This window comes from Strigops habroptila, chromosome 5 (assembly GCF_004027225.2).
Source record: "Strigops habroptila isolate Jane chromosome 5, bStrHab1.2.pri, whole genome shotgun sequence".
Taxonomy (NCBI): Eukaryota; Metazoa; Chordata; class Aves; order Psittaciformes; family Psittacidae; genus Strigops; species Strigops habroptila.
Window position 1 is genome coordinate 30,855,651 of NC_044281.2, and position 25,850 is coordinate 30,881,500.

Here is a 25,850-nt window from a genome sequence, read left to right on the forward strand (position 1 = left end):
GCAAAAACCCAGGCTGAAGGATGAGAATGAAGGCAAGAAGTGTTTTAAAATGATGATCTTTGAGAAGACATCAGACAGATCATCTCCCAGCTTCTTGATGAAACATGCCAAAGTCTAACCCTTGGACAACACCTTTCCATCAGAAAGGGGGTTACAGTACCATCTCTTTACTATTTACTTAGCCTCACCATTCTCATCACCACTCCAGGATTAACAAGGTTACTCCCTACCCAAAAAATAACTGGTTCGGCTAAAGTTCTCATCCCATAAAGAGGCAAACACTAGCTTTTATCTGAGGCTTCAGATATTGCTATTACTATTGTTTAATAAATCACATCTTCAGATACTGTGGTGATGAGAAAAAAAAGTAGCAAAAAGGCCAAATGCTATGTAGCATTCACAGCAGTATTTCATCTGATTTTTATTTTTTTTTTTCAGTTTCTTGTAAGAGAGATACGACAGCTAACAGTGCTGACTTCAACTCAACCTACTGTAATGGGGTGGAGAACTGGACTCAGTAGTCTTCTCATGGAAGCTGTATCAGCTATAGTAAGTACTCCAACATTCACCACAAGAACAAATCCCTCCTAGTCTAGTTTCTGGTATTTTGTTTCTTTATATAATCAGTAAAAATGTAAAGGACTTTGGTCGTCTTATTTTCCCCCAAATGAATGATTCAAAAGAAAACATCAATTTACTGCTTACTCTTTAACTGGATGTTATTCCCAAGTGCTGTGTAATCATTAAGTGAGCTTTAATTTAACAAGTGTGCTGCTCTTAGCACATTTTTACTTATGTAGCAGTAAATTAACTATAACAGATTATTACTGTTCTCCATCATTTAGCAGTAAGTGAGATTTCCCATAAATATCTTTAAAACTAAACCAAGGTGGTTGCTGACCACTCATTCTCATTTATGACCACAGGTGAAGCAACACCAATTTCAAAGAAAACGGAATTATTTTTCATGCTGAGATTCAAAATTCCAGTTCATTTGCTTTCTCGTTACTGGGAAGGAAACTGCACCACCTGAGGTATGTCTCACCCGGCCATCTCCGGTAGATGTGCAATGCTTTCATAATGGGGATAGGAACACTTCAGTGGCCTAAGTGAATTTGCTGGATCAATGAGGCATTGCTGCATTTTCAAAGTGATTTCCTTCAGTGTCTCACAGTTTCACATATTTCTATCACAGATTTTGCTTTAGTAGTAATCAGCAGCTGGTTTCTGAATGACTATAATGCTAAGGGCCAAATCGCAAAAATACAGTAACCAAACCCAGAGCCTGATATTTAGAAAAGCTCTCACCTTTCTTAGCTGCAGCCTGGTGAGTTCTTACATTAACTCAGGCCTCTATGCATGTGTCTAAAAGAGAGAAACTCCTTCTGAAAGGAGTTACATGACACTTCTGTCTGCTGTCTATATAGATATGGAATGATCATGATTAATTAGAACAGCTACTAAAGTGATTTCTCAAGAACAATGATGATATTTGACTATTGTTTTCTCCAGGGCTTTACCCTGATCCTTTAAGATAGTGGACTTCACAAAGGAAAGAAAAAAAAGGATCTGCCACTAACATCTATGATAGACTGACATTGTTGGTTTGCTGCCAAAGACACATATAACAGTGGCAACAGCTAAAGGATCTCAATCGTTGAACCTTGGTGCTAGCCTTATAAGAAATAACTTCAATGGTGACATAGACTATCTCCGTCCATTCTGTCCTTGAAGTTACAGAAATGCCATCCCAAGTTAAGTTAAATCAGAGCTTTCTCATATAGCTAGGTGACCCTTTGGAATCAACTTGATGCCATCAGTTTGTTTCACGTTTAAAAGTCTGAAACAAACTCTTACAGAACGAAAATTTTGGTTATAAAAAAGCCTGTTCTGGCCTCACCCAAGCCTGTTCTGGCCTCACCCTCTTACTGCCCACAGCATATCACAGACCTCTCCATATAGCCTATCCTTCCTCTGAAGTTTTCTTTTGTTGGTTTGGGTGGGTGGGTTAGAGGCAAAAATAAACTTAACATGAAAAATAACTCTTATTCTCCCGCCCTCAGCAAAAAGAACTTCTGCTTGCATTTTCATAGACTTAAACTTGCATTGTTTAACCATAATGCCCCTTTGCCAGTATTCTCACTCAGAAATGTTCACCTGATTCCTTGGCATCTCTTCCTCTCTCTCTTACCAAATTGTGAGGATTTGGTCTCTAGCAGAAACCAGCAGAGAACAAGCTAGTTAAGTGGCTAGTGGAATTTGAGTTGCATGGAAATGTTAAGCTAATTATGCATAAAGTGTCTACTCCTCTTTTTCCAGTAAGTTCATATGTTCTTTTAAATAGACAGAATGATGGCATTAGATAGGTAATAATCCTTAATTCCTCTCAGCAGCCTTAACTGAACTATGAGATAGAATTGCTCCTCTGGAAGCAAACTGCCTATTTTAGCTTGGCAAAAAGAAATACATTCATCCAGTCAGGCAACTGCAAGAGCAGGACAGAACAGGAATTTGACCAGTATTGCCAACAGTGCTATTTTTTAAACATTTTCTGCGTCAATACTTGTTATTTAGGTTTTTTATTATTTCTGTTCTTACACTATTTTGAAAACTGAGTGAAGTATTTGTAGTGCATCTTATTTTTTCAAATTTAAACATTTTTCATTTGTAAGCAGTTCTCCTTAGAGTCTGTAGAGAAAGACATATGTGAGTGAGTCTAATACTAGTTATCTTATTCCTTCATATCCTTAAATTAATCTTGATATCAGTTCAGGTGGCGTCCCTGTTTATTGTCTTGCCCGAGTGTACTAAGCTACGATCAGACTTTCAGTGTGGAGACCTCAAGGAAACAGGTATTGGTTGACAGAGACTTAATCTATGTGTATTACATTTATGTGGCTGTGCTTGAAGTTTAAAAAGGGCAAGTTCTTTAAGACAGGCTAATGCCTATGTTATGGGAGAACTTCCCTCAGTAGCAATGCTTGTTCTACAGTATTTTGAGAATATGTGTTTCCTCTCAGTCTTTTCATTGATAGCCATTGACTGTCAAGGAGTGCTGGAAGCAGATAACCAAGAGCAACTGCAGGTATCCTGGTGATTGCCTGTGTTATAACTATGATTGTAAAAATATTTGAAATTTTCATCAGATATGTAACATTAGAAGCATGCCGGGTAAATTGCAAAAAGAAAAATGGAAAGCGGTTCTTTAACATCTTAACTAAAAGGAATAAAATAAGTGCATCAAAGCAGCCTGAAAAGCAAATCTGTTTGCTGTTTTTTTATCAAATAGTAACTGGATCCTGAGGGGTTTTCATTATCCAGATGAAAATATTTGGCTTATTTATCAGAGTGCAGAGCCTTACATTGAAATGATAGCCTTGTATGCAATCCTCATGGAGTGGTATACATCAGAGAAACCGAAACTAGTGAACTGATTGAAGTCTTATGTTTGGCTGTGATCTCTAAAGGCCCTGGTAGCATGTGCTCAACCCTTCACACTGTTTCCACAGCACTTCACTGAGAACAGGGCCTTTGACTGTAAACTCATTTTGCCAGTGTCTTTGATTCCGTGCCTGCACCATGTGGCTGCTATCGGTTTACAAATAAAGAAAAATTAAAATTGGTTTATGAACTGTTATTATTATAACTGAGTTCTGCTATTAGTTAGGTCTAAATGTTTTCATATATTCCACACCCCTGTTGCCCTTTGCAATTTTTAACTGTTGTTTTCTTGTACATTAATAATTAATAATTTCCTTGTGTAATTGTTCCCAAGAGAATGAGCTGAAAGAATTATGAATTAATTTGCATCTTTTAATGTACTAATAAACTTCCCAAGATGAAAATTTCACTCCATCCAGGTGGAAACCAATCACTTTAAATCAAAGCTCACTGAGTATCAAAGAGGGTTGGTTGTTGGGTTTTGGGTTTGTTGTTTTTTTTTCAAGAAGTTTCAGAAGAGCAGTGCCCTGCACACAAACATGATTTTAGAAAAGCCTTCGGGTCATTTTTTTGCTGCAGTATAGAGTTCCTAGGCATTGAGGAAAATTAGTATTTGCTATATTTAAACAAAATGAATAGCAATTTCTTGGAGTTTGAGAGGTCTCATGCTGTAAATGTAGATTTCACCCTTTCCTTGAAAAATATTTGTAAACCATTTTAGCTTTATTTTATTGTCTGATGTAGATAAATAATTGATGCTATAGACTATAAAACATGGATAAAGAAAAAGAAATGTCCTTTTATGTACAGTTTATTCAAATAGAATCTTCAGTGAACAAAATGTGTTCTATCTTATGTATTCATTTATAACCATACAATGTCAGGTCCTTGTTCACCAAAGCACTCATCCTCATTTATCTCTGAGCACTTGAGTAACCAAAGCACTACTGCCAAGTAACTAAAGCAACAGTTCTGACCACGTGCTTTGAGTTAAATACATTAGAGTGCTGCTCCAAGTAGTATCATAGTTACTGACAGGCTTAAGCGATTTACTGAACTGGGTATTTGACATCCAAGTCTATATACCTTCATGTATTTTAACCTTGGTTAAATTCAGGAATATAGATGAATACTCTAGCCCTCATTTTTCAAATGAGATGTAAAATATGTAATTAATGGAAAATACAGGACTTGATATCAAACTTTCAGGTTTTGAAGTTTATTTTAGTAGTTGATAAGAGTTTAGTATTAACATTTGGAAGGGCAAAAAGATTTGTTTAAATGGCTACAGACATTCTAGGCCACAATGAATCTCATAATATGCTTTGAAAGAAAATGTTCTTTAGTATCAAAATCCCTGTTAAATATCTGAAAAAAAGTAAGTGGACTTCTTGTTAAGAAAATAAAGGAAGGTATTGCAACTGCTTTCAACCAAGAGTTGATTACATTCTGCACCTGGTATGGAGGAGGGAACAAAAGGGGTAAGGGACTGATGATGGTCAGGGAGAAAGCAAGGATAAAACATAGCAGGCTTGGAAGCAGACCAAAGACTGTCAGAATTGTGACCAAGGGGAAGCCTGGGGCAATCTCAGAAGCAGTAAGAAAAGGCCGAGACACTTGCAGTGACCAGGGAAAGACCCAGAGTAAGGAAGGAAATGGTTGTGCTAGGTCCAGCAAGGCTAATAAGGCTGTAGGAAGGGCAGCTCTGCCTCTTCCCTAAGGAAACAGATACAGGTTAGACAAGAACTCATCAGGATTACTGGTATGGCCACAGGGAATCCAACCTACAAAAAATGTTAAATACAACCTGGGTGACATTTCCTCTCAGGTAACATAAAAACAAAGTCATTTCTACAAAATGGGGCCTAACTATGAGCAATCAAAAAATGGATGCAGGAACTTCTCGGTAGATCTCTCCACTTAGATCCCCCCTCACCCCCCACCCTTAGACCTTTGAGGAAAGCAAGCTTCTTTATCACCATCGCCTGATATGATGCTACTTTCTTTAGCATGCCAGGAAGGAAAACATTTTATTGACTGCAAAAACAAAACAAAAAACCACAACAGAACCAGTTCCTCCCATAAAGCCACTCTGAGACATGCATTTTTCCATAAATTCTAACTGAAAGACTTTTTCCTTAGTAAGACTGAAGTTTGCAGAGTACTCGCAGAGCAAACTGATAGGTGTACTCATTGCATTATTTTTCATGAGAACGACTGACGACAAGGCATAACACCTCTAGCACTATGAAAATACATATTTAAAACAAAGGTGGTATTTTTGTTCTTTGAGATGTTTTGTTTTCTAGGCTGTTTCAGAGATTGCAAACAGATATATTGTTTTCTATTCTGAAATTATTTTTTTACACAAATGTATACATCAATTCCTTTTAAAAATGTCTACAGTAACTATATAAGGCTATTTTTGCGGTGCTCAAAACACCATTTTTTAAACACACAAAAATCCAGCCATCTCTTAAACAACACAGAAGACATTACTAAACCTATGAAATTCCTTATAGCTGATGCTTGTTTTGACAGTGCATAGGGAATTTCCTTACAAACACACACAAACTTTTTCTCGAATTCCAGATGAAATATTACTACATGGAAATTACTTATGCTTAATGTAAATGTACAAGCAAGTTCTCAAAATGTAGAAGCTGCAGTTCAAATTTAATTACAATGCTTTTTAAAACTAATGAGGTGCGAACATTGTAACAGAAATGTGTGAAGACACTAACCTCACTGTCAGCACAGTTCAGTACCACTGTAATGGAGCAACTGTCTCTTTGAAAAGTTGCGAAGTGGCTGAATGAACCAAGACCCCCAAAATTCTCACACCTGTAGAAAATACTGACACTGCTTCACTTTTGGCATATCCCAGCCCATTGCTGCTCAAATTCCTGCATAGAAGGAGCTATATTCTTCCATGGTAAAGTAATGTTTAACGGCCTTTTTTTTTCTTGCTGGGCTTTGAGAAAAACGTCAGTACTGTCTCCCCAAATTCCCTCCATGCTGCACTCTTTTATAATACCTAATATAAAACACGAACATGATGCTTAATGAATATGTTTGTCACATGAGTAGCAGGAACAGATGAAGTCCAAAAGTTCCCTGTAATCTGCTGGGAGAGATATCCTGAGTGCTAGAGTCAGCACAGCCAGAAAACCTTCAAAACATTTTTCTTCAACTCTAATTTGCAAAACTGCAATGGCAAAGTTTACTCTAAGGAGAAATTGTGCTAACTACAGATTTATTTTCTGCTGATGAACACAGCCATGTGATCAACTGACAGAGATGTCTTTTTCTGCAGGAAAATGCCAGAGCTGCAGAGTTAAAAGCGAAAACTTCGAAGTTGACACTGACCATATTTATTAACACAATAATGAGCTGCTTGTGGCTCGTGCGGCTTTCCAGCATGGCACTGGGCTACACATAAGTTTATTATTGTCCCCTTTCAGGTGGCTGGCAAGGCAGAGCACATGGCTGAAAATACGTCACGTGCTACCTCCTGGAAGACAACTGCATTGCTTGTAATCCTCGCTTGCATGGCAAGACAACAAAATCCTGTAAGAAACCATTTATCTCTTAAGATCAGACTGACTTTATTGTTCGAAAATATAAGTTGTTTCTCCTGCAAGACTTGAGGAGGGGAGCTTGGACTAGCCTCTTTGGGAGTCAGTCAGTCAGATCAGCTTTCTCCCTTTGGCACGGCTGCCAGAGACCACCATCCCTTGTGCACTGGCAGCTGCTACTTACAGATTTCACATCTGGGAACTAGCAAGGCTGAGAACAGGCAAAGGGCTGCTCCATCACCTGGCGTCTGCTCAGCAGAGAGGCTTGGAGCCTGCCATGCCAACTTTACACATCCCTCTGGGATACTCAAGTCCCCTCACAATGGTGTTTTCTGAACCTGCAAAATCTCTAGACATTAACCTTTTAATATCAAACTGTACTTGACCCTGCCTAGAGAACGGTAAGATTTCCCACAAATGCAAAACACACTGTAGGTAAAAATATGGCCCATTAAAATTGTGGGAAATTTTTATACCAATAAGAGTTTTCCTGTTTATATTTTTTTATTTCCGAAGAATTTTTCACCTATTTTCACAAATCAGTATCTTTGTATTTTTCCTTTTTTGGTATTTTTGTTTCTTTGGAAACATTATTGGTTTTTTACATACCACTTGCAGAAAATGCTTACTGTTTTCCAGACATTTCTCATTGGTGCATATCAGTCCTGAAAAAACAAGAATGCTTCAGATCTTTCAGGAATCATCGTTATGTTAATCCTTCATAGACCTATACAACAGCTGAGGTTGGCTGGGACCTCTTGATATTACCTAGGCCAACCCCCCTGCACAAGCAGGTTATTCAGGACTGTGTACAGTCAGCTTTTGAAAAAAATTCTTACGTTTAAACAAAATGTCTTGTATTTCAGTTTGTGTCCGTTGCCTCTTGTCCTGTCACTGGAAATCCCTGAGGAGAGTCTAGCTCCTACTTCTTTACTCCATGCCATCAGGACGGAGTTATACACATTGGTAAGATTCCCTAAGACCTCTCTTCTCCAGATTGAACAGTCCCACTTCTCTCAGCCTGTTCTCACATGAAATATGTTCCCAGTCACTTAATCCCCTTTGTGGCCCTTTGCTGGACTCTCTCCAGTATGCCCATATCTTTCTTACACAGGGAAGCCCAACATCAGACACAGTACTCCACGTGCGGCCTCACTCGTGCTGAGCAGAGGGGAAAATCCCCTGACTTGCTAGCAATGCTCTACCTAACACAGCCCATGATACTGCTGGCTGCCTTTGCCACAAGGACACACTGGAGGTTCAACATGTGTCTGCCAGGATCCCTAGGGCCTTTTCTGCCAATCTACTTTCCCACTGGGTGGCCCCAGCCTGTGCTGGTGGATGGGTTGCTCCTCCCCAGGTGCATGGCTTTGAACTCCCTTTTGTTGAACTGCATTAACATTCCTATTTGCCCAATTCTCTGGCCAATCAATGTCCCCCCGGGTGCCAGCACATCTGGTCTGTCACCCACCCCTCCCAGTTTTGTACAATCTGCGGCAAACCTAAGGGCACACGCTCTCCCGTCATCTAGGTCATTAACAAACATGCTAAACGGTACTGGACCCAGATCCAGTGCATATGAACATAATTCCATGAAGGAACAGTGCATTGGAGTTAAGAAGCAAATTTTTATGTGTGTATTTGGCAGCCATCTCGCCAATGAGCCTCACTGTCATGCTGTTATCCATGCTTCTGTCAGCATGAGCTTGAACTACTAAAAAAGCACAGCCAGCTGCTTTGAAGCTCTGCAGCAATACCAGGTGGCACAGGGACTGAAGCCACTGCCTTCCCATCTGAGAGAAACAGTCATGTTACAGTAGCGCCTGCAGATAAGATCCAACCCCCTTGTTTTAACTGAAAAACTCTTAAGACTGTTTGGGACTTGTTTACATAAGAGGCCACTGTTTTCCCACTCGTTCATCAATTCACTAGCTACAGGACTTACACGTTGACCATCAGTAGAAAAGGAGTATCTGCTGGCAGGCAAGTTTCTGTGAAAAAGCTCCAACACACTGAATTAGCTGCAGTGTGGGCCCTGTGTGGATTTGGGTTGCTTCTGGCAGAACTTTCTATTTATGAAACGATTTGGGACAGAGATGGATTGAGGATCTTATTTGAAAGTCCCAGGAGATTTTTTTTACATGATTACATGCTGTGGTAAAAGAGATAAGTTTGATTTCTTGCATAAATTATGACTATTAATAACTGAATTATAAATTTAAATATTATTATAATGAAGCCTTTAGTACCTAACAATTATAGAGTGTTACAAACTCTGAAATAAACACTACAAGTCTCTAAATAAACAACATATTTGTGGCCTGAAATTGGCTTTTTTTCTTCCATGTAGGAGACCTTGGGGCAACAGACTTCAAAGCTTTGGATTTTCATTTACTCCACAGAAAAGCAAACAAGCGTCAAGAGTAAGTATGAATCAGACCCTGAATCCCACTAGATCTGGCCTCCTCTGACGGAATTTCCACCCTTCTCTCATCCATTCTTCTGCTTTAGTCTCCTCATTCAAATTCTTCTTCAAGATCCTATGTGCTCGTGCACTTTCAGACCTCTTCCACATCTCATCCCTCTTACTCTTCATTTTGCAAACTAGCAGTTCGCTGTATTTCTTACAACAAGGAGGCTCCAAGATACAGAAAGGCTAATTTCACCACCTCAGAAGTGTATCCGTAACTCGCATTCTATTTCTGTACCTAATTCTATATTCAACACCTTTTCGTTGTTGTTGTATTTGCCTTTGAGTCTGCTCAGAGCTCTCACAATCTGTTTTATTTGGCTGTGAAGAACCATGTCCATATGTAGTGTTAAGGGTGAAAGAAACCACAGAGCTGCAGCTAAAGTGGGGCTGGAAAGGGGCTCCCAAAGCAAACACAGAGCTGCCAGAAGAGTTTCCTTCTGAAGAATACTGTGTTTCTCAATAGTGCCTGGCTCATAGCCCAAACTAGGGTTAGGATTAGCACTAGTATTGAGACAAGAAGAAAGACTGATATGCAGCTTGGATGGGGCTGGAAAAGATCTGGCAAAGGCGAAAAAGGGCTGCTGAAAGAGTTCTGGTAATATTGAGGATATGGCCTCAGCCATGTCATGAACCTTTTGGCCTAGCCTAGGCTTAGGGCTGGTGGAAAGGAAAAGCAGGAGCTCCAGTTGGAGTTGAGCTGCCAACGGAAACAAAGGACTGTAAAAGAATATTTCTCTGAGGAACTGACAGTCCAGGGAGCTGCTGCTGTGTCTTTCCCAGGGTTTAGGGTTAAGCTTGAAAAAAAAACAGACCTCCACTGGGAGCGATGCTGCAAAGCAGCTGCCGGTAAACAGTTAGTTTAGCCAAGGGGGAAAGTTTAGCCCATGTAGGGGCTGGAGTGCCCTTGCAAAGCTCTGCCAAGGACAAGAGTGTAAGATTATGGCTGGAAGCATCCATTTCCGTAACAGATGTACACAACACTGTATTTTGTGCTAATCTGGTACACTGGCACCTGTCTTAAGTTATGTAATATATACACATTTAAGAAAGGTATGACTCCAAGGAGAAGTTAAAAAGGGGGAAGATTTATCCCTGGTTCAGACTAGATTGCTCTGTCATAAATGAAAGGAAATAGAAAGGTTTTTAACTTTCTGACACATGGAGAATGGGGAGACTGGAATTCACACACAGCCAGTGGCAAAGGTGCCAAAAAGGGCATGAGCAGGGCCAAGCAGGGCCACACAGGCTGCAAACCCTCGGCATTCTGGGTCTGCCTTCAGGCACTGCTGGTGGGCTACTGCAAAGGTGCCGCTGTCCGCAGCCCACCTGAGTGCACTCGCTGCCAAACCTTTCCTCCCTGCCATCTTCCAGCCTGCGTCAGCACACGGAGCAGCTGACAAAATGGAGGAGGAAAGCGCAGAGCCCAAGATGGATTGTTACACTCCTTGCGGTGAAGTTAACTTTGGAGGAAGCCTCGCTCGGGCATTTCCACTCAGCTCGTGCCACCTGCCGGCAAGCAGGAGCCGCTGCCTCGCAGCCGCAGCCCGAAGGCACGCAGGCCTTGCGCCACAGACCTTGCGCCACTGACCTGCCGAGCTCGCTGTGCCCCAGCCGGGGAGACAGCCCGGCCAGGCCCGACCCGACGCCTCGGGGCCACCGTAGCACCTCTCTCTCTACACGCGCCCCCATCTCCAGGGGAACTGGGGCCTCCAGACCGCCCGTTATCTGCAGAGGCCCGGCTGGCCTGCTGCACCCCGCCCCGCGGGACGGGGGCCGCTGCGCCTCGCCTCTCTTCCCCTTCCCTCCGCTGCCGGAGCGACCCGGCCGGCTCCAGCGCCCGGCAGCACCCCCGTCAAAATGGGGGCTCCGCCGCGGCGGTGAAATGGCTGTCGGTCAGCGCTGTTCGCCCTGCGGAGTGCGCGGGGGCTCCCCTCCGCCTCCCGGTGGGAGCGGCCGCCACACCGCGGGCAGCGCTTGATTGACGGTCTGCGGCAGCCGCGGTTGCGGCAGGCACAGCCCCGCCTGCGGCGCCTTCCAGAAGCTTCCCCGCCCTTCGTAAAGATGGCGTCCGCGCCCGGCCTGGGGCCGCAGCGCGTCACTTCTCCCGGCCTCCTCGAGCCAATGGCGCTTGCCTGCTCCGGAGTCACGTGGGACGAGCGAGCCAGGCGCCGGGAGAGCGTGGAGCAGCCTGGCGTCACTTCCGCTCTTGTGAGGCGGCGGTGGGGAGTTGTGTGCTCGGTGCCAGTCGGGGTGAGAGGGCGAGGAGCGGACGCGCAGGTGTGCAGGGGCGGCGGGGGGGCTCGCTGGGGCCGGCAGCGGCGGGAACAGGGCCCCGGCCAAGAGCGAGTGAGGGCCCGCGGCCTGGCCCAGGCCCAGGCCCAGGCCTAGGCCTGAGGTGGGCGGCGGGCGCGTCCCTGTCCCGTTAGCGCCGTCGCGCCGCCCTGCCTAGGCGAGAATGGGTTTCCTCATGCTTTGGTACAGGAGTAGCTTCGCTGTCTTTCCTTACCGTTGTATTTGCCGGTTAATATGCTGGAATGTTGATGGAGTTCTGTTTTCTCTGTAATTCTGGTGTCGTTCATCCTTGTTCTTAATCTAATGCTTGAAGTTGTCTTGCTTCAATTACCGGTTTCAAAACCAGCGTAATCACGGAGTTGTCCCTGTAAGTTTCTGCAAACGGTACAATCCCAGTGGAAAAGTGGGTTTAGTGGCATAGGCAGGACGTGTTTCTGAAAGAACTTTCACTTATAAAAGCAGGATTTCATAACTGAGCTTCAGAATGAAGTAACATTTTCTAGCAGCAGGATTATGTTCCCATTTTACCTTGCTTGTGGTTAATGCTAGCTCTCCACTGCTGTGGGTGGTTATTTCTCATGCAAGTTTAAAGTTGCCTTCGTTTAGAATGATCTTAAGTTATATTTGGCACCGTACATGTAAGCTACGAACAATTGTTTGAAAGAAAACATATTGGTTGTTGGCGCATCTTGTGATATCAGAGGTTGCGTATGGTCATAATTAAAGTATTTATTACTACAACAACTTGGTGGGTTTATGTATAATGTGTGCACTGCTTGTGGAAGTAAGCTATCAGTTTTAATACTGCTGCAGTCTGGAGTCCACTTCTGCTGTCTACTTGCCCACGAGTGATGTCACAGTTCTCCAGTCAGAACTGCGCAAGTTGACCTGAACTCGTGTTCTGGGCTGTGACCTTGACTGAATGCTATTTCTGTAAAGCTAATTAGTTCGTGAAAGAATAGCTTAATACCTGTCTAAAACTTGTTCTACTCTATATATTGTGCTGTTAGCTTTTTGGGTTTATACTTAGCTGAAGTTCAGATAGATTTGGAGCACCTTTTCGATCATTTATTTGGAGGACGGAGTATTCGTGAAGTGTTATGTCTCAAAATGAAAGTTGGCAAAGTAAACATAAGTACATGAAGGGTTTTGATGTAATTTACGTGTATGAAAAGCAGTACGTTCTTCTGTTCTCAGGCAAGTTGTGAGAGAACTCTGGAAATGGGAGACAAATACAGATAGAATTGAACTACGTATTTAAGGAGGTTCTAGCTTTTATTACAGTACTCTAGTCATAGTACCATTTCTATTACAGTCTATGGAGTAGATGAGATAAGTAGCAAGTGTACCTTGTTTTCTGAAAACCACATAACTAAATAGTAAAGCGTGTTTTTCTCATGCCCTTGCAGGAACACAAGTGTATTAAATTACCTAAGCAACCATGCTGGCTGCAAGGCTAGTATGCCTGAGGGCGTTATCATGCCAGACTATCCGCCCCAGCATTACTCAGGCTTCCCCAGCTTTGAGGAACTCCAATATAAAAGCATATAGGCTGTGGCAGCCTAACCAGGTAAGGCAGTTCTCTTTCTAATGGTTCTGACTGCTGATATTTTAAAGAGTTGAGTGTTTTGCCAAAATAATTGCTTTACATGGAGTACCTGTTTTGAATGATCATGAACCTCTTGTTTCTTTGAGGTACACGCTCTGATTTACAGAACATTACTCGATCAAAAACCAGGGCTTTAAGAGCAATTAAATTAATATCTTCTATTTCAGTTATTAGTTGCCCATTGAAATTGGAAAAGGAGAATTTAAATGAGGTAATTAGCAATGGACAAGTCTTGCTATATAAGGTAGAAGAAGCAGAAAGTCTTGTCTGACATGTTGTCCTGGCTCCCTGTTTCCAAGTAAGAGTCTTAAACATAATGTTAGATATAAATATCTTGAATATAATATTAAAGTAGAAACTTTCTTTTCAAAGACTTTAGCGTGTTTAAAGGTGTGGTCCAGGTTAGAGCAATTTCTGCATTACAGCAGGACTATCATTTGCCTAACTATCAATTTTAAAAACTGGACTGTCATCATCCGAAGACACTGTCTGTTTATTCTTCATTTAGGGAAGATGTTTCAGACATGCTTTCTGTTCACGTGACAACTATTAACATGCTAGATATTGTTAGATGCAAAACACAACAAAACTGAAATGCTGTGGTAAACTTCTTGAATTTTATTGTTCTAATGGCTTGTAGATATCAGGTTGTAGTGTTAAACTCGCAGCTTTGAGTGAGCCTTTCATTGCTCAGGTGCCTGTATAATAATCTAGAAACTCCTAGAAAAAAATGGTAAGGACACTTCAAAAGTTGTTCCTGAACTTAAATATGAGTTTATTCTTTGTTGCTCTTGCAGATTACTAAGACTTTGAGCAGCATGTTGTGTTTATTTGGAGCTTGTCAGCCTTAAAAATTTTAAGTTTATAAGCCTTCATTCAAGGTTTGTTCTCTAAATCAAGGGTAGAGTTGAAAGCATAGAATTTGTGATGGCTTTCCAAATTCAGTGTCTGTAAAGTGTAAGTATTGTGCAAGAAAAGTGTATGCATAAAGAGTTCTTACATAGAAAGCAACATAATTTTTTTTACAAAACAAAAAAGAGTATGTTTTTATATTAAAGTAAATAAATAAATAAAACCCCTACCTCGTGGGACTAAAGTAAAAGAAATGCAAACTGAAAACTTCAGCTTCTGAAATTCTCTGCATTGGCGCTGTACTACTAGAATGTGCGAATGTTACTCACAACAGTTCCTAAACTTTAATGGTCAGTTGTTTTCCTTGAGCACAGTTACTTCATGTCTTTGGGAGGTAAGCAGGAATAACTAAGAGACTAACAATTTTAAGTGTAGCAAGTAAATTGATAAGAAATGTCATCTATCTTACTTCATTTAGTCTTTTTTTATGTTATTTCTGAATCTAACAGTGTTATGCCACCAGAGTAAGAACAGGTGTAAGGCGTGGAAAAATTGGCCAGGAAATTAAAGAAGCAGCATTTGAGCCATCTGCAGAAACTGCACTTAAAGGTAAGGTAGCTCTGCTTTAAATACGGAGAATCTTAGAAGCTTAACTTAAAATTTCCTTGAAGGAATTGAGTTTCTTTCAAACCATTAAAGAAACTGAGAATATTGTTTCATGTGTAAGTTTGCTTAGGGATCTCCCTCAAACAACTGGAGACAGTTTCTCTGCTTGTCTTTCCTTGTAGAGTTTAAAACTGCAAGTGTGTCACAGTATAGAGAAATTCCATGTCTCTTCTTTAAGCTGCTGTTGAGAACTATTCAGTCAAAATGGTTGTCTTTTAATGGAGATATAGTTGCAGATATTGAAAAATATGCTAACTTGCTTTGTTACATCTACCTTGTATAGTGTTTAAAGGAAGCATTTTTGTACAGCATGTAGAGTTTGCAAAAAAAAGTTTCTGGTGTTATGCAGGGCATTGTCTTAACAGTGCTTGTTAGTACAGCTAATGTGGATTGTAATTTCAGTGGATTACATAGGGATTTTTTAGATAACACTATTTGGCAGAACGGACTTGTAAACATCCTATAATAGCACTGAATTGATAAATAAAATATATGTAGATTGGCTAGTGTCTTGACTATAATGTGTTAGAAAAACGCGTAGACTTAAAGGGAGTTACGCAACTGAAAGTCTTTGGTCTCAGCAGCTTTTCTATTTTAACAAAATTTTATGATTGATATTTCTATGAGTAGCAGTAATCTGATACCTGGCATATAGGCAGTATGTCTAAAAATCAGACAGTAGAAACTGGTGGTAGATCATGTGGAGTTGTTCATGAGCTTTGGAAATCCTTTTTTAAACTTATTTGGATCCAATTGCTGCCAGAGAGCCCTGGATGGAGCAAGTATTTAAGGGCAGATGAATGAGAGGAAAGGACACAACATGTAATTTTTCTCCTGTTCTATAGTGAGTTGGATAGTGAAATGATACACTATATCAGCTGACAGGTGAACTCTTCTGTTGGAGAACCTGTTAACTAGTTTTATGTTGGAATTGCTGTCACTAATGAAGGTCAGTAAACTTGGCATGTTACTAGTTAGTGTCTTATTTCTTACTCTGTTCTATGAAGTTATATTGTGTTGGTAGGGTGAATCTAGAGTTTTTCACATGTAGCTCATTGACAACTGGTAATTTGAAATTAAGTGGAGCTTTAAGAAAGAAGTCTAACATGGATCAGCTATTGTTGATACAACAAAACTCATGTGAGGATGTTACTATTCAAGAAAAAGCATTGATAAGAGCATGGATTTTATTTTTCTTTATACAGCTGATCGCCTGGGGAAATTAATTGTTGCTGGAGGGGCTGCTGTTGGCCTGGGGGCCCTCGGTTACTATGGAATGGGCATGTCCAGTGAGATTGGAGCTATTGAAAAAGCTGCGTAAGTAAGGTGGCTTTCTGTTTTAAGTAAAGAATATATTAAGCGAATCTCCCTCGTCTTTATATGTTCTCTTCTTTTGCTGATGTCACCCAGTGTACACACAGCTTATGGGGTTTTTTTTAAGCTCTGAACAGAAAGCCCTCACTTTTTTCTGTACTTTTTAAAGCATGTAACTGAAAGCAAAATTTAAATTACCCAGGTTTAAGTGGATATTGACTTAAGTGACTTGTTTTGCTAAATGTGAAATTTATTTGTGAAGAGTATGCAAATATGTCTTATGAGGTGTGCCACAGATAATTTATGAAGGGTAGTCTTCTGTAAAACCTGTTAAGACCAGTTTGCCTAGTGTTCCTGTGAGACTGTTCATTAAACTTCAATACAGCATGTTGGAAAGAGAGTCTCCTTGGAACACACTACTCATCTTGGCATAAGCTATGCTCTAATAAATATGTTTTACTTAAAACTTTGATGTCTGAAAAACTTTTCATTGATACATCTATCTGTGTTTGGATTTTTTTTTTCTCCAAAAGCCTTGAAGTAATGGGCCAAAAGAGTGAAATGGGAGAAAATGTGTGCATAATGTTTGTTTGGTGTTAGCAGGAAAAGCTTCCTGTCCATAGTATGACCAAACCTTACTGCAGAAACTCATTCATAATGTCTTAAGTCTGTTGCTATTGTTAGAGCTCTCAAAATGACATTCATGCCTGTGATGTCAGATAATCATGTGGACTGTGACTCAGCAATTTGTGAGCTGCTTAGCAGGCTACTTAATGCTCAGTACACGTTCTATAGGCATTTTCCTTAAACCAGTTTGTTACACATCATTCTCTATTTTTCTATAGGTAAAAAGTATTCGTTACTCTGTTTCCCCTGTATACTTTCTCCTTAGAATCGAACTGTAATTATCATCATTTGCAGTGTTTCTAGGGAGTTATATTACATTAGACCAGCAAGATTTAAAACTTCAGCCCCTGTTACAAGATGAACTCATGGCAGAAGTTTAGACCACACCAAACCTTACTTATATCAATAGCTATGAATATATTTAACAGCTTGATTGTGTTTTTAGTTAGTCTTTATTCTGATATTGGTAATCACACAGCTGTACGTGACTTAGAAGTTATATGCTTATTTTTCAGTATTTGGCCACAATATGTGAAAGACAGAATTCAAACTACTTACATGTACTTTGCGGGAAGCATTGGCTTGACGGCACTGTCTGCTGTAGCAGTAAGCAGATCTCCAGCACTCATGAGCCTTATGACAAAAGGCTCCTGGCTGGTAAGCTTATGTTATAAAAATAAAAACATTTACTGGGAAATGACCCCAAATGTGATGGTTGATATGAAAAATATTAAATGTAAATTACTCGGTGAAAAGTAAGTCAAAACTTCACTTACACTGATCTCCTTATCCATTAAGATTATGTAACTATGCTAACGATATTCTGTGGTTTAGGATTTGGTGATTGTAACTACACGCTGATGTGCACCTTGTATACTACTTAATAGTTTGGCAGAGACAAATTATATAAGAAAAAAAAATCCATGCTGTGCTATCCTTACCAGCTATATGCAAGTAAGAATCTGTTGTACATAGTCATCTGAGGCTAATGACGTTGTTTCTGTCACTTTCTAAAATGGAAACGGATGTCTGTGTGCATTCCTACTCCTCCCTGTGCTTTTCTGTATAGCTCTTTGAAAGCTGTCTCCTGTTTGCCAAGACTGAAATGATACTGGTAGGCAAATCATCGAGGCATACTGCTAACAAAATGTGTCTGCTTAGTACATACTCGATGTGTTAAGTGGAGTGGAATGATAATAGTTAAATGGCAACATTTACGTAATTTATGGAGATTAATTTAAAAATGCATCCTTGGTGATAAACCAAAATTGTACATTTTTGACCAGTGTGCTAGCTGCTGGATAATTCTCCTTGCAATCATCAGTAAGAGGAGGAAATGAGGTTTAAACATCATTGGTGGCAAAAGCGTGTGAACTGAGTATTAGCTTTGTGTAGAGAAATGTACAAGAAAAAACTAAGGCTAACATTTCAAGTACTTTAATAAGGACTAGAGTAAGTGGCAGAACTATATGTTTTCCATTATACAACTTTACATTATACAACTAAGAGATTATTGCCATTTTACCACTAAACTTGGGTTCCTAGAACACTGGATAAAATGGGAATTTACTGCAAGCTAGGATCTGCAAGCATTTGACTGTAACCTTACAGGAGTAAAATTGACAAACACCCAAATTATGTATCAGGTTGCTCTTTTCAGATTTATGCTGCTGACTTTAGAGCAGGAGGTGAGAACAGAGACTGTATGTCCTAATGCTAACTTGAGCCCTGTAATGCTTTTTTTACAGGCAATAGGTGCAACTTTTGCAGCTATGATTGGTGCTGGGATGTTGGTCAGGTCCATATCCTATGAAAATAGTCCAGCAGCTAAACATTTGGCTTGGATGATGCATTCAGGTGTGTGATTTTCATTGTAGAGATGTCTGTGCTTCAGTGTGACCAGATTCTTAATTTAACAAAACTTTGACTTTAAGGTAAATTTTTATATACTGCTGTAGGAGAGTTAGATTTTTACCAGAGGCTTGAATGATTTCTTGCATGTCCGTAAAACAGTATTTTTTCATAATCTTCTAAAAGTCATGCTCAAAATGGAGATACGTATATACCACATTGGATAGAATTAGTTGATCTTGTAGCTGCTTTGGGTTTGTGATTGCTTTCTGTCACCATAGCTTCTGTAAGCACTATACTTGCTGTTCTTCAGCTCTGAAGGATAAGAAAGTATTTGAAAACTTGACTAGAAAAATGATATTTTTTTTAGTATTACACTGCAGCTGTTTAAATACATGTTCCCATCAGGTATGTAAGCTGCAACCACAGATCATTTTCTTACTAATGATATACCTTCTTCAAATAACAGTGGCTATTATTTTTAAAACTGTTTTTCCAGAAATAATTCATGGTTCAGGAAAGACATGTGCGTGTTAGGCACTGGAATCGTATTTGCCTCTCCAGAGCTAATGTTTTGACCAAGAAGAAATTGTGTTTATTTTGGGGATTGCTAAGTTAAAAACCTAATGTGATGTTAATGGACTAGATAAGAGGTTTCATACAAGACTCTAGCAAAAAGTCTGACTTAATTACTTAATTATTGCCTAAGTAATTATTGTAACAGAAATCCGTTCTGCTTTTCATTGTTGAGTGCTCCTATGGCTATTATGTAGTTGATCAGTCTGCCAGGTATCGCTTACCAGCTCTGTTCTGAACATATCAGTATGTTGACTGTTGTTAGGCTTTCTTCCAAAGACCAGCTCCCTGAAGTGCTCTCCAGAGCTAGATAAAAGTAAGTCATGGAATTTAAGGTTGCTAATTTATTATGATCCCTTCTAGAGAGGTGCATGATCAAGTGTGTTTATATTTTGTCATGTAAGTAGATTAGTTTGAGCCATGTTACCTGACTAGAAAAAAAAAAAAATTGCTTTGGCAGGTGGTGTTTTTACCAGATCTGTTCCAAATCTAATGGGTGGTGTTTTGTTTTCCTTTGCTAGGTGTCATGGGTGCAGTGGTGGCTCCTCTAGCTTTCTTGGGTGGTCCTTTGCTGATCAGAGCTGCCTGGTATACCGCTGGAATTGTTGGAGGGCTCTCAACTGTTGCCATGTGTGCTCCAAGTGAAAAATTTCTGAACATGGGAGGACCCCTGGGAATAGGCTTAGGCTTTGTTCTTGCCTCTTCGATCGGTAAAATACTGTTTTAGTACTATCAGATAAACTAGGTTATAAAATCAAACTACTAAGATGCAGCTCATGTTTCAATTGCAGACTGGGCTGTCCGGTTACTATATGCTGTAAATAGCCCTTGCAGGCCTAGCACAGCAGAAAATGCTCTGTTAAATGTGTTCTTGAAAACAAATGTGAAGTTACACTTCTGGCACATTAATCTGAAAAATGGCCAATAGTGGTGGCTTGTATTTTTAGTTACTGCTAGTGGGTAGGGAAGACAGTAAACGTGGTCTTAATTCTTGGTCCTTTTGTTCTTCTCCCTTTTGTGTTTCTAGGCATAGTAGTAGTCCTAGGGACAGAAGTACTTTCACGTGAAGTACATGTGATTCCCTAGGGTGTTCAAAATTACTGGATCAGGTTGTATATGTGACGTCTTCAGCTTGTGTGTTAAAGGTCTTGGTATCAAAAAAGCACCACAAATTGAGAATTGAATACCCATTGAAAAATGTGTGCTACAGTAACCACCGTTTGACCTAGCTCAGAGCAGCCGATACATATAGTAGCTGTCTTTAATACTATTGTACGTTCCTCTCCAGGATCCATGTTCTTGCCTCCCACTTCTGCTTTTGGTGCCGGCTTGTATTCGGTAGCCGTTTATGGTGGATTAGTACTCTTTGGCATGTTCCTGCTCTACGATACGCAGCATGTTATTAAGCGTGCAGAAACTATTCCGTATTATGGAGTAACAAAATATGATCCAATCAATGCGTAAGTATTCTGTGTTAATGCAGCTGATCTCAATGACTGTAAGAATTTGCTTCAGGCTATATCAAAGTATGCTTTTAAAAATAGCCAGACCTTTTATTTATTGTTCAAAAGTGTATTGCTATTAAATGTGAAGGATCACAGGGTTTAAAGATGTGGTGTGAAAATAGCTAGTGAATTTAAAACTGAAAGCATCTGCCTGAAATGAGAGAAACAGGGTTGAATGTGGTGTCACATGCCTCCAGCAGCACTTCCAGAAAGTGGTTTTTTTTTCTAAAGCATTGCTGGGAGAATTTATAGCTGTTTTCTGAAAATATCTGTCAGTATCAGCTGAGACAAAAAATGCTAACTCTTTCATAGTCATTTAATATTCACTAGCCTTTGTCACTAAATAAAAAAGCTTCAACAGTGTGACAGGCAGGGAGAGAAGGATTAATTGGCTCTCAGTACACATAACTTCCTTGTAAATGTTGTCTGTGTGATCTTAATTGAATTATTTATCTCCTTGATTCTGGTTTCCTATAATTAAAGTAGAATAATACTGACCTTCTTCAAAATTCTTGGAGCTAAACAGATCAAAGTACAGCATAAAAGCAGACAGCTCCTGTATGAGAACAGCATACTGTCTTTTAAGGCAGAGGTGGTAGAACAGAAATACAGGGTTTTTTTGACATACCAAGCATTGAGGACAATCATAGTTGGGTTTTGTTAGAGATGCTTCATGAAGGCTTTTAAAAATGAAGTGTAATGGTGTGAAACACCAAATAATACAAATAGTAACAATAATTCACTTCGATTTCCTGTTTTCTAGGTGCATGGGTATCTACACAGATACACTGAACATCTTCATTCGGGTGGCCACCATGCTTGCAGGCGGTGGAGGTAGCAGGAGGAAGTAAACAGAGACTGTGTGTCTGGCAGCCTACCTTAGTGCACATACTAAATAAAAATTCATGGTTACAAGCAGTTTTGCTGCAAGTCAGGAATATAAAGCATTTCAGCATATCGTTTCAGTGCAGTGTGATTCAGGCTTACTAGTTTTTCTTCAAACACTTTCCAGCTCAGTGTTAAAATAGTGTGAACTGCTTCTAATCATACATTATTTTGGGAAAGTAAATTATTTTTAATATATGGGTAGAAGAGTCTGTCTGCTTTTTAATGGGTTTGACAGCAGGTCAAGTCTTTTTTTTTTTTTTCATTCTTTTTTTCCTGTTATTGCATAGTAGAGGCCATAATTTCTAAACAGGTATCCCATACGCAAGTAGAGACACAAACTACTTCATGAAATGCTGTTGAGATGCAGCATTTTTCAGTTAAGATTGCGTTGATGTTTTAGTGACACCTCAAGAACAAATTATGGCACTAAATGCAGTAATGACTTCTGCCTGGGCAGATATTTCAGCCAGGATTAAGCAATTGTCAGAAATGCATTGGATTTGACCGGTGAGGTGACCAAAGAGTGTAAATGAGACAAGACGAGGAAACTATGCAGCATTTGTCCCGTGTGAACTTCAGTCTCTTTCTGGAGTACAAATGAGAACTCAGTGCTTTAATGTTGACTGGATATAATAGCTATGTTCTTTTGATACTAGATTTACCAGATTACTGAATAGTAATAGACGTGTGTCTGTCTTCCAGTGACTAAATCTCAGTATTGCAGATGAAGCTCTGTCCTTCAGAAAAGCTTTTAGTGCGTATGTCTTACAAGCTTGTACAATTGGCACAGAAAGAGGGAATTGAGGATAGGCTGCTGTAAACCCAAGTATCATAGATTTACCGTACTGTCGTATGCTTCAGTCTGTAACTTTACTCCCAATTGATATGTTTAGCTTGATCTAAAAGAAATGTTCCCTATCAGGGAAATTTATTTAACATTAAGAAATATATACTTACCAAACTCTCTTGTTTTATGTTGGAATAGAAGGTGAATTCTGGGGCACAAGAAAGTTTAGAGGTAATATCAACAACTCAGACTTTCAATTTCTGGTAAATATGCTGCGCTTATGTATTGACTATGAACAATAAAATTCTAGTCTCACAAGTTGACTACTCTCACTGTCCCTCTGTTAATAGAAATATTTTAGTGCCCCTGCACTAATAACTTGAAGAGTATTATAAATGTTTGTTTTGGCTGCAGTTTCGTTTTTAAGAGAGTATGTATTCCTCTGTTCAAAAAATCCACCAAAATTGTATCCAGTTTCAGTGGCTAGAATCTTTTTGGATCTGCGCTTGCTTCAGGTGGTTCTGTTAGTGCAACCTGTTGGCTACTGACTACAGCAGCCCTGCTTTTATGTCTGTCATATACCGTAGTATTTTTAGACTTGTCAATCATAGGAAAGAAACTGGATTGTGAAGAACCTTGTTGGAACTCCTTTGTGCCTAAAGATTATACGGCACAACCTAGTTCCTGGCGCTGTTAACAGTTGAAGAAAAATCTGTAGTACTTAAGAGGAAGAAATCTCTGATGATGCTGAGTGTAAGTAGCCTATTTAGAGGGGTTTACCTTTTTAAGCAATTTCGTATGCTCAATCAATTTCTACATACTGTTGCTGTAGGTGAACAAACCAGTGCGCTTGTCCTCAAATCCTGAAATTTACAGAATGATATCTTACAATGAAATTCTAAAATTTGTACTTGTAATAAACTGGCAAAACACATTTTGGCTAGACTCTGTGGACAGAGTTTTAGAGATTGAACCAAGAGAGGGATCCTGGACTGTTTGAGACAGTAAGGTGGAAAACACAACACCCTACTTAGGGAAAATTTTTACAGTGAAAGTGAGATGATCCACTAACCTTTTAAGAAAAAACAGGCCAAATAGTGCTTGAGGAAGCATGAGCACTCTTTTGTGCCCAGTCTTCTGAGAAGATGCAGCTTGACTCGTGGGTAAGATGATGCCTGCAGGAGAACACTCAGTGCCATTCGGTGTGGGTGTCCAAAAGGAAAAACAAGATTAAGAGTTGTTCCTTTACATTTGAAGTCCGAAGTGAAGAATTAAGATTTATCTCAATTAAGACAGCTCTGCTTTGGGGGCAGATGAAAATCTAAATTGTGGTAGTTTGATCGGCACAAAACCAGGTGCCCATTTTTTCAGGGAGAGCATCTGTCTGGCAGTTGGTGCTGGCTTAGTGTCAGGCTGCTTTTGGAATGGAAACGGAAAACCTGAAAACTTTTTAGAACTAAAAAGTTCTTCAGATTTACCAGTTGAGTTTACCAGGGTGATGTTATTGTAAGCAATTTATTTTGGATTGGGTTGTGGGGTTTTTTTACCCTCAATTGAGAGGTCTAATTGTAAAACTTGTATTAGGGTCCATTAAGTGTACCTTGCTCAGCAGTTTTGAGAGCAAATACAGCTGAGGAAGAACTTTTTTGTCTTCTCATAAACTGAATACTTTCAGAAGGAAATTAGATGCTTTATATCCTAAGTTTCAGATCTGTAAAAGCTGATCAACACTGTGGTTAGACCATCTAATTAATGCCCTGTTTCATGTGCTGTAAACTAAGAAGGGAAAATGGTTGTTATTAGGAGGGTATAAACTCAGAAATGCAAAACTAGTTGAGGAGTAAAGCCTTTTTATTTTTATGTTTTGAATAATTAATGTTACCAGAAGAAGGAAAAGCCTTTAACAAATAAGGTCGAAGAACATAAAAAATGATAAAGCAGATGTGTGTCAGAGTTGTGGTTGGACACAAGGTTCAATGGAAACACTGATTACCATGTAGCCTACTAATCTGTGACTTTAGAGTCTCTCAGCTGGAAGTTTGAGGCATTTGTACAATGGTTGTCTTTAAGGCTCTGATTTTATGAAAGGAGCAGCAGCTGTTGTATTCTGTCTTTCAGTTGAAAAAAGGGCTGAAGCTGTTTGCCAAGGTAAGTTGGGGGCTGGGAGGGAAATTGAGTGCAGAAGTACATATTTCTGAATCATCCCGGGGAATAAGGGATGTATCCGTGGATTCACATTACTGATACGTCATGTTCAAAAGCGACAAAGGATATGTCTGAAAATCTTGGAAAAAAACCCTAGTTTGAATTCTTATCATTAAATAAAGGCATATTCCAGAGCATCTTGTTGCACCGGCCGAAAAGAAACTAGATAAACTCTTAAAGTTGCATCTTCATAGAGTCATTGCTCTTGGAGGTGGTATCCACATATATTATTCATTAATATTTTATTAAAAGCTTGTGCCATTCTAAGAAGAATCTGTATTTTGCATGTGAGAATTTCTTCTAACCAGTTGAAGCAGCTGTTTCATAACATAAATATAAGGAAAATACATTTTTATGGCATAAAAGGAAAATAAAAATATGAGGAAAATAGGGTAAACGGTCTTGTTAAATTTAGAGATAAATGAAACTAACGTTTGAGCCATGAGAATGCAGGGACCATTAAGAACTTTCAAGACACAAAGTTAATTTAATTCAATCCAGGCTAATGGAGAACCAACCTAGTTCTCTGGGAGTATATGCTTGCCTGCATTTTCAAAGGGAAAGTGTGTGTAGCATCGAAACTGCAGGCTGTAGTTGTGTTCACTCCTAGAGGCAGTAATGAGCATCTGGGATATAGTAACTACCAAAGACCAGAATAAAAAGCAAGACCGAAGTTGTTATTTCTCCTAGCAGTTTATGGCAAGTTGATAATCACTTAGGAGACTGTGCTGGAGCAGGGTTTAAAACATCCTTCACAGCTTTTTCAGCAAGTGCCCTGCCATTGCTTAGTTTGTGCCCTGCAAGCGAAGCCCCTGCAGAGCTGCCAGCCAGCATGCCTATGAGGCTTGTTTATGGTGCTCATGGTCTCTAAGCTCTGTGTGTTGACTCTTTTGTCTCTTCACAGGTCATTCTTCCGGATAGCCTTGCTCTATTAAGGTGGAGCTTGCAGCTGTATTTATTTTGCTCGGTTTTAACCTTCCTCCTGCAGGCAACGTGGTAAAGATGGAATAATAGATGTGTCCCATTTTCCCCTGCTTTCTTAGGTGATTTCTGTTCTCCCTAGCCTCAGAAGACTAGAGATACGATGAGAGCCATTTTACCTGGTAGATGTAGACTTCTAAAGAGAGAGCATACTGAAATGAGGGAAGGCTTCAGTCCAGAAGTGTTTACAGTGGATGCAGTGCTA

At 39.9% G+C, this 25,850-nt stretch overlaps 1 protein-coding gene and 1 long non-coding RNA gene across 5 annotated transcripts; both read left to right on the top strand.

The window, feature by feature from the left end:
* Nucleotides 1-359: 359 nt before the first annotated feature.
* LOC115607900 lies at nucleotides 360-7,102 on the top strand. The gene is made up of 3 exons (XR_003991385.1): nucleotides 360-549; nucleotides 927-1,034; nucleotides 6,906-7,102. It is a non-coding gene; the product is annotated as an uncharacterized LOC115607900 (long non-coding RNA).
* Nucleotides 7,103-11,413: 4,311 nt separating this feature from the next.
* GHITM (growth hormone inducible transmembrane protein) lies at nucleotides 11,414-22,782 on the top strand. Of its 4 annotated transcripts, none has more exons than XM_030485727.1 (9): nucleotides 11,414-11,769; nucleotides 13,194-13,354; nucleotides 14,755-14,854; nucleotides 16,117-16,228; nucleotides 17,368-17,509; nucleotides 18,601-18,709; nucleotides 19,801-19,989; nucleotides 20,568-20,739; nucleotides 21,548-22,782. In XM_030485727.1, exons 2-9 carry the CDS (start codon nucleotides 13,226-13,228, stop codon nucleotides 21,633-21,635), a joined length of 1,041 nt encoding a protein of 346 aa, XP_030341587.1. In that variant the 5' UTR covers nucleotides 11,414-11,769; nucleotides 13,194-13,225; the 3' UTR covers nucleotides 21,636-22,782. The 4 variants fall into 4 exon arrangements, with proteins under 4 accessions (XP_030341587.1, XP_030341589.1, XP_030341588.1 ...); XM_030485729.1 differs by having other exon boundaries at nucleotides 11,658-11,742; XM_030485728.1 differs by having other exon boundaries at nucleotides 11,715-11,750.
* The last annotated feature ends 3,068 nt before the right edge of the window (nucleotides 22,783-25,850 follow it).

What these genes read in the sequence shown, in the direction of transcription:
- GHITM (XM_030485727.1), top strand. Translation starts at nt 13,226, where the DNA reads ATGCTGGCTGCAAGGCTAGTATGCCTGAGGGCGTTATCATGCCAGACT. An exon ending in GGCTGTGGCAGCCTAACCAG is followed by an intron (nt 13,355 to 14,754) that starts GTAAGGCAGTTC and finishes TGAATCTAACAG; the next exon opens with TGTTATGCCACCAGAGTAAG. An exon ending in GGAGCTATTGAAAAAGCTGC is followed by an intron (nt 16,229 to 17,367) that starts GTAAGTAAGGTG and finishes CTTATTTTTCAG; the next exon opens with TATTTGGCCACAATATGTGA.